The following is a 13,886-nucleotide window of genomic DNA, read 5'->3' on the forward strand; positions in this document are numbered from 1 at the left end:
CCTGTGAGGGACAGTTGGTGCAGTGCACAACACAACACAGCTGTGCTTATTTGAGGTGTTCACCAAATGACCCAAAGAGCGACTTCAGCATAGGAGGGTTAATACATGTAGTTCAGAAAAATATATATGTAAGTTGAAATTGCTCGCGGACACGGTTGGACAAGGAGATTTACATGGAAGGACTATGGCACGTTCATATCAGGCCCTCAATGTTTCACTGTGCATTATACAGACACATGTACATGTACATACCCCGTACATATACTGGTACAGCATGTACATGTACGTCTGAACCTAAGCTGAACCGATGTTCAGCCCAAAGTTTCCAAACCGTGCCCAAACTGAACCTTGTAGCTCGCAGCACTACCTGTAAATGTGGCAGTGTATTTAACCCCTCTTGCTTCAACTGCATGGATTCCTCAGCTTGAAGTCCAAGACATTTGAAGTCGACAGACATGTTTAAGATGTGCATAATCACAAAGAACTCTCCGTAACTGTCTGTTGGCAACAGGATCTGTCATTTCCAAGGACTTTGAGAAAAAAAAATTAGTGTTTGAACATGATAAATTTTCACTGATATTCTTCCAAGGTTTATCGATACCTTTGAAAGGTTGTGTACCATACCCTGGGTCATTAATGTGCAAAAGTGAAGATTCGCTCCTCGGTGCCAGTTTAATCCATCAAGCACATGAATACAGAGAAATATGGAAGGGCTGCATAGCAACGTGTTCAAAATATCGACGAAAATATCATATCAAATCACATATTTCAGAGCACTGATTTGATATTATATTCTGGTCGAATTTATAAACAAAGACTCAACAAAATATCTTCAAAATCATGTATTGGTTTCTCCACATGTCAAAGGTGCACTAATGTGACTTCTGTGGTTTTAAAGATCAATTTTCGGGGAATAAATTGATGATATATGTATTCAACCAAACTTATTCACACTGCGGGCCAAACCAATCAAAATTTTTGAGACTGGACAAAATACCTGGCCAAGTTTGATCAACAACTAGTCATGCCAACTGATGGACAATTTTGCCTGGTTAAGAAACACTTGACAGCTTCTTTTTATGAAGTCATGGTTTTGGTTTTTAACTACATTGCAATGGCTGTTGCACAACAGAGGTTCAGACGAATCTGCAAGATATGATTTCCAGTCCAATAATCAAATGTTTTTAGTGATTTATTTCAGAAACACATACATCCTGTACATGGATAAATCATAGAGAATTAGAGGACTACTGGCCAAACCACTGAACTGTTTGTTGAGTTTGTTTAGGCATGTCCTAATTCTAATTCTTTCCTCAAATTTCAGGGAAATGACAGATCCTGTTGCCACAGGCATTTACGACTGGTACCCCTGTAAATCCTGAACGTGTCTGTGAACTGAAAATGTACCAGGCCTGGGCCTAAATTCAACCACTGCAGAATCGTTAATTTGCGACATGCTGCATGCAAAATATGAAATAGGCTACATGGAGGCCTACACATACATGTATACATGTAGGCCTGCCTAGGCCTATAGGTCTAGAAATAAACGTAAACTCAAACACGAACAATAACCACGAATCTCAACTGACAATAAATACATCTTCAGAGTTAACACACATGCAGCCCCCTCTATCAATTCCATCTATAAAAGCCAAGTCTACACATGTACATTACTACTCCACTACTGAGCGAGTCTACAATATAAACTGAATGTAATGAAGTGTAAACACGAAAAGAAAGGACAAAGACCTGTGCCACTCGCCGACAAAGAACTGTTGGCTTTTCCCTTACTCAATCGTCTTGATCTTCGCAGAGTAGGTCCACTGGAATTCCTACTCGGTGATGACATGCTTTTTATATCGATTTCGGGTGCCTTCAAGGTAAAAAATGTGGTTGGAATTTATCGAAACATTGGGAAAACACACCGTCTCTGCGGTCGATGAGATGTAAGTGAAGCCGCAATGGACGATGGGGGAAAATGGCAGCCTGCTTCGAACAACCAATCAATCCGCGCAATAATATCACGCGGACTTCAAAGGGGATCAGTAAACCAATTGAGATCCATGTTGTACGCCGGCGCACAAGAGCTTTGAAGATGGCCGCCAGATTCGGAATTCGATTTCCTTTGCTTTGACGAAAATCGTCAGATAATTTTTAGACCACCGAGAATTCATCTGTTAGATGATTCTGCAATGGATAGACTTTTATTTCATTCTGTCGGACATTTCCCTGGGAAATTTAGAACAGTGACTGATGCTGAGAAGAGGCGAATTATGATGGTATTGATATCAGTCGATTACCGTGATTGCTAATCGTGGACACCGCCATCTTGGAAATTTTGATTGTTGTTTTGGGGGCATTTTATTTAGCAAGGTGTTAAATACTGTACTGTTTACGTCGTGTTGATAAAGGAGTTGTGACCAAAGCGAAGAAAAAAGAAATGGGGTATGGTCAGTGTACATTGGATGACTCGCTTTCAATTTGAAAAGGGAAAACCAGAGGCTTACGAAAACAAATTGTTCACAATGCAGGCCCACCCTTTCCAACACCATGAACACAATTGAAATTTCCAATTTGAAACCAAAAATAGGCCTACGCCTAATTCGTTTCTAATTTTCCCATTTGAAAATGAGAAATGGAAACGGAACAAGTTCCCTGTATGGGCAACACTAATTTTCCCTTAAATGTCATAACAGCCATCAGAAAGTGATAACATGTCCAAAAAAGTGAAATTTAGCACAGACATGACAGAAAAGTCCAAAGCGTTTACTTTTTCAGACAAATCTCCTAGCCTAGTTTGTGCACAGTGGCATCATTTGTTGTCCGTATATGAAACTTTCAGAAAATAGAAACAAGTAATTCCTTGTTTTCTTTTAAAAAGAAAAATGAGAGTCATTTAGTTTTTCAGGCTAGGCATAATGTGGTAATCTTTCAATACACATTTTGAAGAACTAACATCTTACCCCCAGAACTGTGGGGTCCGACATCGTACCCCACAGTTCTGGGGGTACTTACATCTGTGACGATATAGTCTCCAGGTCCGTTATTTCGCCACTTAAGTCTGCTGTAAAAACCAATGAGGCTTAACAGAGGCAAAATTAGGGACCTGGCAATGGTCACAGATGTAAGGCCTAGAAACAGCTCCATTCTTCATGTGGTATACAGGTACAGGGCCTACAGGAAACGTCTTTATAGCTAGCCAAATTTAGTGAAATTACACCAAAATTCCTGAAATAGAGGAGTATGAAGAATTTTTGTTAAAAGGTAAAAGGAATTCTTCCCTTTCTCCAATAATTTCTGAACCTGGCCGACTCTGTTGAAATTCAAATGAATAAAATGTAGCCTACAAGGACTGGATATAAATCGTTTGTTGTTCAGTTGTCTGCAAAGTATTTGCACATTTTTTGGGGGGGGTTAAATTTTGAAAACCATAAGGTAAACTTGTGGTGTTTATAAAAAATCGTGGGGGTCCGGTATAGAATTCTTTTCTGTCACTGTTTGAGCAAGAAAAGTATGAGAAGCAAAATCGAGAAACAAAGCAGGACATTCAAAGACAAAATAAACAGAGATAAGAAAAAAAAATCCCCTCGATTTTGACTCAAACCAAGGTTAGTAACAAATCCATGACTGCCGTTTCGCTTGTCAGCAACTTGTTAGCTCATGCACGAAAGTTGTGTTTATTCATAATTTCTGAATATTACAGGTTATTTTCTTGCTTATAAGTGATGCACCAACATTTACATTCCAGAACATTTTTAATACAAAAACTCCTGCAAACTGCTTGCTGGCTACAGTGACCTAAACTTCAAATCAAAAAAGTAGGAGGGGCTCACGTCAGGCCCTTTTACTCTTTTGAAAACTTGCATTGGCTGTTTGAGATTATGTCCTTTTTGTGATACTTGTTGAAGTGCATGCTGTTAAAAATCCTGTATGGCTTGTAGGTACTGTTCACTGTTCTAAGCCAGTTTTGCTCTTCCGGCCTGTGTTCATCTCCAGTTTCCTTGCATGAAACAATAGGCTGATAGCGCCTTCTAAGTCGGATATATCTATAGTGGATATACATGTATCAACAAACATTGCGTCCTGCCATAGCAAAGTGTGTCATAAGTGTCATTTACCATGAAGGCTGACGGTCAGTACAGTGCTCTGACTGCTGAGCACTATACCAAAAATCAGCTTTATCTTAGGTAAACACTTTACTATGGGAGAACCCTATGTTTGTTGATGTTTAGTACATGTACCTTCTATAGGTCACGTGACTTAGTGGGTGCAATCGGTGTATTATGTCAGTCCATTGCGGGCCCCTCCCCAGGCAATGCCAGTACCCATTTGTACTTTAGGTGGAGAGAAGCACAAAGGGTGAAGTGGCTTGCCCAAGGCAACAGCTTATTGTCATCAGCCGGATTTGAACCCCTGGCCCTCTGGTCATGAGTTGCAAATGTCATCCGCTCTCCCACATTTGTGCGAGATGCACTGTTTTACAAAATAGTCTAGGTTTACATGATTACCAATTGCACCATATCCCTTCAAGTAAAAATAAAATACTGAGGTTGTACAAGAACCCTATCAAATTTTATTTATTTATTTTTTTGATAGGTATTTTGTGATTGTGATTATGGCAGCAAAGGTTATCTGTGCAGAGAGGATCTCAAAATCGGAGTGGTGACACTTTTTGGTTACAAACCATCTAAGGTGCGTGATTCTGGTATCTCTTGGAAAAGTCCTCACAAGTCATCCAGACTACCTGTTGCTAGGGATTTGTTTGCCCAATTACATTTGAAAACAGGGTGTCTACATTTGTCGTGAAGTGAAAAGGTGGTGTCCATGTTGTTCAGGTTTTGTGCTTTCTCATGTATTTGTAACGAAACAAGACATCCAAAATGGTGTACAGGAGCCCAGTGCTGGATGTACATCCTGAAGATGCTCTGGTTTCATAAAAGCACAGCAAATTAATGGACTTTTTTTTCTCAGAACTGTCCATTTTGACTTGAATCATAAGTCATGATGGGATATATATTCTTAACCAATTGGCCTTTTGTATTTTGTGTCCTTTCACGTAGTATGAGGTGGATCAGATGATGAAAGGATGCAAAGACACCGAAGGTGAGCACAAACTTCAAACTTTTCAGTCTTGTGGTGGGTTCGTCCGTCGCAAGATGGAGGCACAAATTGTAAACGGACCATCACACGGATTTACATACTTGAACTGGTTTATTCCGGACGATTTGATTGCTAACAACTAGGGGGTAGCAACCAACCACACTGACCAACTGACTTCACTCAACTCAATCTGTAATCTACAGTGGCTCTTTGTACCTGTTGGGTTGTTTTGAACTAAGAACAAAACAATCGACCGTAACATTTCAAGGGAAAAACACAAGAAAGAACAAATACAACATGTAGTGCGTTCCAGAACAAGAGGGCACTAGTGAGACCAAGCATGTTCGTACTGTTTACATGAGATGCGGGCTCGCATACACACGGCAATGATGTACAATGCACTGTTAGTGCAGACCTTATTGGTGCAAAGGTAGCGTGAACCCACTGACCATCACAGCGTGCCCAATCAGTTAATATTGAAGATAGCCAAAAATCATTAACTAATAGTCAGTACATGTTATGTAATTTCACAACACTGTTTACTGTTTATGAAGCAGTTGTTTTGAACATCAGGTTGTTTAATGTCGGGGAAGGTACATGTATGAGAAGACAGGATGTGGTAATTGGTTTTTTTCGTCACATGCAGGAAGGGATTTTTTGAAGATTCAGGAAATTTCCTGTCCAAAATGCTGAGGGAGCTTCTCTCCTGATCAGGGAAAGAATTCATTATCCGGACATCACTTGACACCCTGTGCACAAACCCTATGAGACTGGTCTGAAAAATTCTAAGTGTTTTATTGAGAAAATGCTTCAACATTTTCACTGCTAAATCGGGGTTTTAGGACAGTGTGTTCTGAATTTTTTGAATGTCTCGAGGACTTGGGTTCGGTTCAGAACATCTGAAGAAGGGTAGACTGACGGAAATATTCTGAATCAGGAACATCTGTATGTCATCAGGGACTGTTTTAACCCATCCGTACCTCTTTTAACTATCTCAACTCCATAGGCATAACTGAGAAACAGTTCTTGAGCCTGATGAGCTCAAAGATGGCGGCACAGGACAGAGACGAGGAGATTAGACATATCTTTATGACCTTTGACACACACTGTAAGTCTTGCCACTTGTGTCATCATCAAGGAAACCTGCCTTGTATATTCAGCTCAACTTATTTTCATGTTTATTATGTGTAATAACCACGTAAACGAGATCTGAATACTTGTTTTCATATCAAGTGACAAGACGGTTGGTAGTTGTTTTCAATTCGTAGACAATACTTTCATCAACGTATGCTCAAGGGCACAGTTTTTGTGCACTCTTTGTCAAACAGTACAAAAATCAGTCCTTCATAATCACCCACTAACAATTTTCGAAAGAACTACTGGCCACAACTATTGGTCCAATAAGCTGATTAACCAGAAAACCAAGTGTGAAGTGAAACCACTCCAAGAACATATAGAAAAGTGTGATATACTGTATATTTTGTGCACAAAGCTGTGGAGACACTCCTGTCTTGAGTGACTTCAAGTCTGGCTCATTAATGTTAAAATTTTCCCCTATTACTGCTACAAAAGAGGTAGAGAGCAGGGCTTCATTTTAATAAATACGAGGAGAGCTTAAAATCGCTCTCCTTAATTCACTTTGTTGATTTAAGGAGAGCAATTAAAAATTGCTCTCCTTAAATCAACAAAGCGAATTAAGGGGAGCGATTTGCTTTCGCTAACAAAAACCAACATACTCAATAAATTTAACACAATTTAACTTCTTTTACTAAGTTCAATGAGTTAATGCACTTGCCAATTGTAATCCCGGCCCCGGGGGACCCGGAACTTACGAAAATGTAGCGGGGACGTACCTGGGGATGGCTGCCCCGCTGACCTTGAATGATAGCAGGGACTTGGCGGGGGTTGTACAATTTGTTAAACCGTCTATCGGTAAAATTTTATAGCAGTGAGCTTCGATATGAAATACAAAGTGTTCCCCTGCCCTGACAGATGAAAACCTGACAAAGATGACGCCTCATTTTGGGATCAGTGCGTGCAAAATACAGACCTTTCTTTTTTTACAAACATTGTCGCCACTTTCTATGGACTGCTAAATGATTAAAACGTGTAATTTAATCTTTCAACCAAGTAGCACTGGTCACGTGTCTTTTGTGTTGGTGATACATTTCAAATCATTGGTTATCTTCTAGATCTATCTTCAATAAACGAATGAAGTGTTGTGATAATTGTTAATTGTCTCATGTGCTGGCACTGGCCATGGCCACATGTAGATAATGAGCATTTCAATTGGTCTCCAAGCAGCGTGTATCAAATTTTGCTATTGGATGAATTTCCATAATTATTTCTGAGACGTCCGCAAAGAAAGATTGTAGCGATTTGGGTCGGACGAATGCCTATCCAAAGTTTGGGATAATTATAGCAGCTGCCCCTTGCTTTGCTTTATTTCGGTGTCATTTTACCTGCGCTTACGGCGACCGACTCGATGTCATCTTAGCAATGACCCAGATGAGTAGGGGACTTTTAGAAATTAATGAAAGTTATGAGTTATTTATTTTTAGTTTTACGGTTGTTGCGACACAATCCCGCATGCTGGGGCAGGGATGGTGCGGGGATTGGTCACAATTTGAACGCCCAGCAGGGAATACAAAAAAAGGTGCCCGGGATTACAATTGACAGGTGCATAACTTGACTAGTCTCCTCGCTCACCCCACAATCCATTTCGCTGCTACACGGGCTCTGAATTTACTGTGCACGTGCATCCTTTTTTTTTGGTATTTTGAAACGTATTGCACGTCCACTGCAGATTGTATTCATAATCCCTTCCTGCACTCAGAAAACTACTTCGACCAGTGCATTTTTGTATAGAACACCGGGCACATTACCCGCCAGAGACATTTTTCTTTCCTGTGGCATATTTTCTGTTCTCGACAAACGAACATTGTTCTCACGCTCGAACCACACAAACACGCAACAGGATCACACACCATCTCCAGCCACTACAGGGTTTTCACAAACTCACTTCTGCTGTTCACAAACGGCTGAGAACGTCACGGTAGCGCCTGAACTCGACCCGTTCTGAGAGAGAGGTCGGCCGGGCGCGGCCACGTGCACTAGGCCCGCCCACATGCGCTATCATGTTTGTGTGTTGCGATGCGGGATTCATCAAGCACGCGCGCACAACTCAAAGACTTTGATCACCAGCCCTTGTGTTTTAATACATTCAATTTTTGGACTCGTTTGCTACTGTTGATCCAACGAGATTCAAGGGGCTTATCATAAATCAACATCTGCTGGTTTAAAAAAACCATGCACTCCTTAAATTTTTAAGGAGCGCTTTTTTTTGCTCTCCTTGGAAAACATTCAGGAGTGCGGAGGAGCGCAAGCGCGATCGCACTCCTTTAAAATGAAGCCCTGAGAGAGTCATCGTAACTTGTATAATAAAGCCGTGCTACATCATTACATGTTTTTAAGTCACAAAAGATCCTGTAGCAGTACCTGTTGCCTTTAATAGTTAGGCGTTGCCTTTAATAGTTAGGCGTTGCCTTTAATAGTTAGGCGTTGCCTTTAATAGTTAGGCGTTGCCTTTAATAGTTAGGCGTTGCCTTTAATAGTTAGGCGTTGCCTTTAATAGTTAGGCGTTGCCTTTAATAGTTAGGCAGCGCCTGAGTTTTTTTAAGTTGCCTTCTTCAGACAGTTGACCAGCAAATGATAATCTAGTTGGTTTCAGTGATCATGTTCTAGAACTGACGTCACTCTTTCCTAGAAGTGATATTAGTTACATCCAGTGTACCGGTAAAACTTGACGTTGTCATTGCTGTGTTAAAAGCAAAGTATAAAATGTTTGGCTTTGGAAAGTGACATTTGCAGTTCAGAGCCAAAATTTGGTTTTGTAATTCTCTTATCACGCCTGCTTGAAACCACAAGGGGAGTAATTTCATAGACAACTGATTAAATGGCCTAAACTCTGCATACATGTACCTTTTAACCCTAACCTTCCCCAACCACACAGAATGAAACAGTAGTAAAGTGTTTAATTCTGTGGGGATAGGTCTGGTAGGCCGAAAAGCTGGCTTTTGCATTGCGTTTGGCACACCTCTGAAAAACGAAGTCGAACAGACTCTGTGCACAAAGTCCCATATGGGTGTTTAACTTTGTGTGAATGGGGAAGGTTAGGGCCAGCAACCATTGGGGGTTAGGGTTAAACTTAACATGAAATGGCCATTTTTCTGAGATGGGTAAACCCAAATGTTTGGCCAACACACAAAAAAGGTTAGTATTAATGACTGGAACAACAAAACCCTTTAGTAGATTGAACTGAAAATTTGCACACACCATAATGGATGTCTCAATGTGCTTGTCATATTTCAAGCAGATTGGCCTTGGGAACTTTTTTTTTTGGAAAAGGAAAAAAAGACCTTTTTAAAGGTTGACTAGTAACGATTTAAAATTGGAAAGAAAAGTCAATTTGTCAGACTCAGATCAAAAAAGAAGACCTGCAACATTTTTCTCTCACGAGAGGAGTTATGAATGATTTCCTCAGTCATGTAAGTCTTTTATCATAAGATCATATTGTCACAGTGATGGGAAGGTAGTCTCAAGTCTCACTCTAAGGTTGAATTCTTCTGTTGCACAAGTACAATTTATTGCTATTGTTTTGGGACTGTTTTCATTGGACCAGGTCGTGGTTTCATCACCATAGATGACCTGCGAAGGGCATTCAGTGAAGTGGCACCTCACATCCCAAGACACAGGGTTGAGTCCCTGTTCAGGTAAGGATCTCCCGCCAACACTTTTATTATACTGCCCTCAACCTACAGATATCTAACTACCTTCCCACTATCACTGTCAGCCTCACGACTTAATTTGCACTGACTGTATGATTCTTTGCTGTGAGCAGGGAGGTAGATAGAGATGGTGACGGACGTGTGGGCTACCTTGACTTTGAGTTCATGATGAAATACAGCCTGGAGGATGGCTTCTGAAGAACAGTTTACCGTCTCAGTGAGATGCTTAGAGGATGAGATCAGGTGGGTAGTTGCTTCTTTTAACTGTTTATTGGGACTGAGAGTTAGACTAATCTCAGTATCTTACCACCCAGAGCAGATTTAGATACGAACTCTGGTTCAACTACTGCAGTGAAATCCAGCTAAGTCGGCACTCTCAATACCCCAAAATTCGTGACGACTTAGGCGAAGGCCAACTTCTATTGTTGGTCATCATTTTGCTGACATACATGGAATGTTACGTGACCTGTTCATACGTGTATGTACAGCCAACTCTTTGTTATTACGAAATCTGCAGGACTTAGTTAAAATGTTCGCTGTATCCGAAATGCATAGTAGGCGGAATGCTGTGCAGTGGCTTTGGGTACATGTACAATGCATAAACAGGTCCTATTGTGTACAATGCCATGTACAGTGTATATACATGTACTGTCCATGTACATGCATACACGTGAACATGATTGATGTCAAAAGATCTCTCGGTTATGATTAATCAAATATATTGTGATGTGTTTAGAATAATAAACTTCCCTGTCATATGAAAACATATTTAATGTACGTGTGAGATAAACAGCAAATAAAAGCATTGGGCCAGGGATTTTTTAAAGACTTTTGATCGCCATGGATGAGGACCATGACAAAGCTAACAGAGTTGCACGTACATGTGGGCCTATGTGTACCTACAAAAATGTAAAGACTCATCAAGTGAAGCCCCCACCCGTGTAAGTAGTCTTTCCAACACAAATTGTGTCATTGGGAGACGTCTTATTTTAGTTTCCTTGTGTCTTTTAATGTTCGACAATAGCCGAACAACCACGATAACTGATTGATAGTCAGTTAAGAAGCATGATGTCATAGGGGAATATTGTGATTGGACAGCTATGTCTTGCAAACTGTAAGCACGTCATGTAAGCACGCATTCTCATTGGCAGGCATGCTAGTTATTTAGAAGCTATATGAATAATTCAGTGTTGGGCGATCAGTTGGACTCTTGAGAAGCGAGAATAGTTAAGCAAACTTATTTGAGTTGTACTTTTTCGGAATCGACAAGAGATTTTTTGTTCTGCTGTTGCTATAATCAATTTTGAAAAATCATTGATAATGGAACCATGCTCATCATGATAGGAAACTGGTGAACAATGTCTGTATATCACGTACATTGTAAGTGTGCGCGTGCATCTGGAGGGGCGGGCAATAAACCTTGTGCTGAAGCAGGAAATTTTGTCAAAACACGCTCGCTGGAAGTGCGAGCAGTACAACCTCAAATTAAATTCATGAACACAGAAGAGACAAACATAGACAGGAGATCAATTGCTGTGAATTCACTTGCAGAAATTTTGTAACGGCAATGTTTTTTGACATGCAACTGTTGAGCTGCGTTCGTGTAGAGCAACAATGCGTAACTGGTTGCCGTATTTCCATCATGCTTTCTTTGGCAGTGGTTTGGCATGGTGGGAACCAGTGCAGCATTGCCTCAGCGCATTGCGCACGTGTTTTCACCACCGTGATTCATAAACACTCATAAATGGGTCGTCAATAATGGTTTTCTTGGTAACAAAGTCACAAAAACCCTTCGTTGTAACAGGAATCTCGTACAATGCAATTTCGCTGTAACAGATTTTTCCCCGTAGAAATGTGCACATTTTCGTTGGGACCAAAGATGTGTGTTTGTTATAACCAGAATTTTGTTATAGCCGATTTCATAATAATGAGAGTTTACTGTATATGTATATCATATATGATCCGATACAATGCTAACAATCTAGACGCAATGAAAACATGTAACTTGATGCCTGTTACAAAGCTTCAAGGTTTTGATGTGGGTTTGTGTAAAACACAAGAGTGCAAATGGAGTACCTGCAGGGACCACCAAATGCTGCATTAGCCCAGCAACAGCCCAAAAGGAAATCGCGTTCCACTAGACTGCTGAAAAAAATTTGCACTAAGACCTCAACATAAATACATGAACATGTAAAATACCCGTGCATAAAGAGTAATCTAGGTCTGTTAACTAACCCACTCACTGAAATATTTCCGAAATGTTTGATCGTTCAATGCTTTTGGATTGTTGAAGGTTGAGATGTACTTCGTGTTGTCATGGGGGATCACTAGCCCCCCAGCCATTCAACCTAGAAACCATTCTGGGTATGTTCACCAGACCCACATGCTTTGCTGCTTTCAAAAAGACTGAACGAAAGGAGTTACAATAATTACTTTTTTAATGGCATCTTTGAATTTGTTCCATAAAGTGATTTTCTTCTTTTTGTTTGTGTGCATGTGTGAAGTGTAGCATTTGAATAAAAAACAAATTCCTAACCCTGGCCAGGTGACAAAATAAATTCCCATCCTCAGTGACTGCTGCCCTCTGTTGGTCACATATAACTACTGGTATGTTGAGCTGATTTTTTTGGTGCTAGCATTGGGATGGCATGTTTTAGGCATGCACAAATGAGATCAGCGTCGCTGTCTAAAACTCGACTTCTGCTGTCTGTATCATTAACCCAAGCTTTTGAAGGTGTTCTTGCTGTTGAAAACCTCGGGATCCTTTCATCAGTGTTGTAGCTGAGACCGTCATAAGGCCATTCGCAAGACCAAATGCAAGACCGTGCACAAGACCAGTCACAAGGAATGGGACGAACAATGAAAAATGATTGATTTCGTTACAGCTCATTTGAAGAGCAAGTGAGTGGAATTCAGCCTGGAGGCCTTGTGTTGGTATTGTGGGGTCTTGTGATGGTCTTGACCGGTCTCAACCACGACGCTGCCATTCATCGTCTGGGTATTAGAGAAATCCTTATTGAAACGTGGCATTGAAAAGCCCTTGTTGCAAAGTGTTGTGTTAAGCATGAATTAGGAGCTGCTGTGTGCTTCTTGGCTTTAGTTTGTACTCGTCAGGAGGAACAAAATGGCTCCTGTGGCTTTTGCTGTTTGTCCTCATAGCACCCTCATTGAAGTTGATAGCCATGTCCCATTTCAAACCACAGAGGGGTGTTCAAATACTTGGCTTTGCACCTTTCCCAGCTTAGCCTGGCTTAATGACCCCAGACTGTGAAATTGTACTCGATAAGTGCACATACGATGCTAGGAAGTCATTGAACTACATGTTATCGACACTGTCGTGGCGGGCAGGCAATACGATCAACGCCCAGAAAATCCAAAAGCCTGGATATGCAATGTAGGCCTACGCATGTGATGTGCATTATTTCAAGAACTGAAATTTTGGAAACCTCATCTGATCAGGTGGGAAAAAGGCAGACTCACTCTACAAACCTCGATATTTGCAGTTTTGGTATACCTATTACTAGTTCATTTGGAAAGAGTTCCATATACAGACAACATTTCATGCCTCTGTGCACATACCTCAGACACTTTCCTGAAAAAAATCCCTGTTTTCTAAGTAAATGCTTCAGAATTTCCTCTGTTATTTTTCACTTTTAGGACATGTTTTCACTTTTTGATAGCTGTTATAATATTTTAAGGGAAAATTAGTGTTGTCCGTATGGGATACATGTACATGTATGTAACTCTTTCCATTCCTTGTAACCTCTTCAGGAATTTCAGACAAGTACAAAGAAAAAGTAAAATTCAAAATATGTGTAGCCTAAATTGCAGGGGGAAAATGACCAATGGTTGCAGCAGGAGGCTTTAAACTGCACCACAGAGCATCTGCATTTCAAAATTTTGCCAGGGCCCCACAACGCATATGCTTCACACGTAGCGCTTGTGATTTCAGCTATCTTCAGCCATATTTTTTTATATTCCACTCGCACCTCATAATTT

At 40.6% G+C, this 13,886-nt stretch overlaps 2 protein-coding genes across 10 annotated transcripts in view; one reads left to right on the forward strand and one right to left on the reverse strand.

Annotated features, from left to right (window-relative positions):
- fbxo11 (F-box protein 11) overlaps window positions 1-1,978 on the reverse strand; it is a 58,324-nt gene extending 56,346 nt beyond the window's left edge. For 2 of the 3 annotated variants that reach the window (XM_022243727.2, XM_022243726.2), the window contains exon 1: window positions 1,750-1,978. In XM_022243727.2, coding sequence (XP_022099419.1) covers window positions 1,750-1,849 — 100 coding nt within the window. In that variant the 5' untranslated portion in view covers window positions 1,850-1,978. The remainder of the gene's footprint in view (window positions 1-1,749) is intronic. The other variant, XM_022243728.2, reaches the window with a different exon arrangement.
- An 88-nt stretch (window positions 1,979-2,066) lies between these two features.
- LOC110983958 (EF-hand calcium-binding domain-containing protein 11-like) overlaps window positions 2,067-13,886 on the forward strand; it is a 34,318-nt gene continuing 22,498 nt past the window's right edge. For 5 of the 7 annotated variants that reach the window (XM_087135539.1, XM_022243697.2, XM_022243698.2 and 2 more), the window contains exons 1-6: window positions 2,067-2,279; window positions 4,597-4,692; window positions 5,061-5,103; window positions 6,107-6,208; window positions 9,782-9,872; window positions 10,001-10,130. In XM_087135539.1, the coding sequence (XP_086991665.1) occupies window positions 2,193-2,279; window positions 4,597-4,692; window positions 5,061-5,103; window positions 6,107-6,208; window positions 9,782-9,872; window positions 10,001-10,085 (504 nt within the window). In that variant the 5' untranslated portion in view covers window positions 2,067-2,192 and the 3' untranslated portion in view covers window positions 10,086-10,130. Of the gene's footprint in view, window positions 2,280-4,596; window positions 4,693-5,060; window positions 5,104-6,106; window positions 6,209-9,781; window positions 9,873-10,000; window positions 10,131-12,180; window positions 12,252-13,886 lie in introns of all 7 variants that reach the window. The other 2 variants (XM_087135550.1, XM_087135567.1) reach the window with 2 other exon arrangements.

This window comes from Acanthaster planci, linkage group LG01 (genome assembly GCF_054643075.1).
Source record: "Acanthaster planci isolate LZ-2023a linkage group LG01, COTS_SCS, whole genome shotgun sequence".
In the NCBI taxonomy this organism is placed as follows: Eukaryota; Metazoa; Echinodermata; class Asteroidea; order Valvatida; family Acanthasteridae; genus Acanthaster; species Acanthaster planci.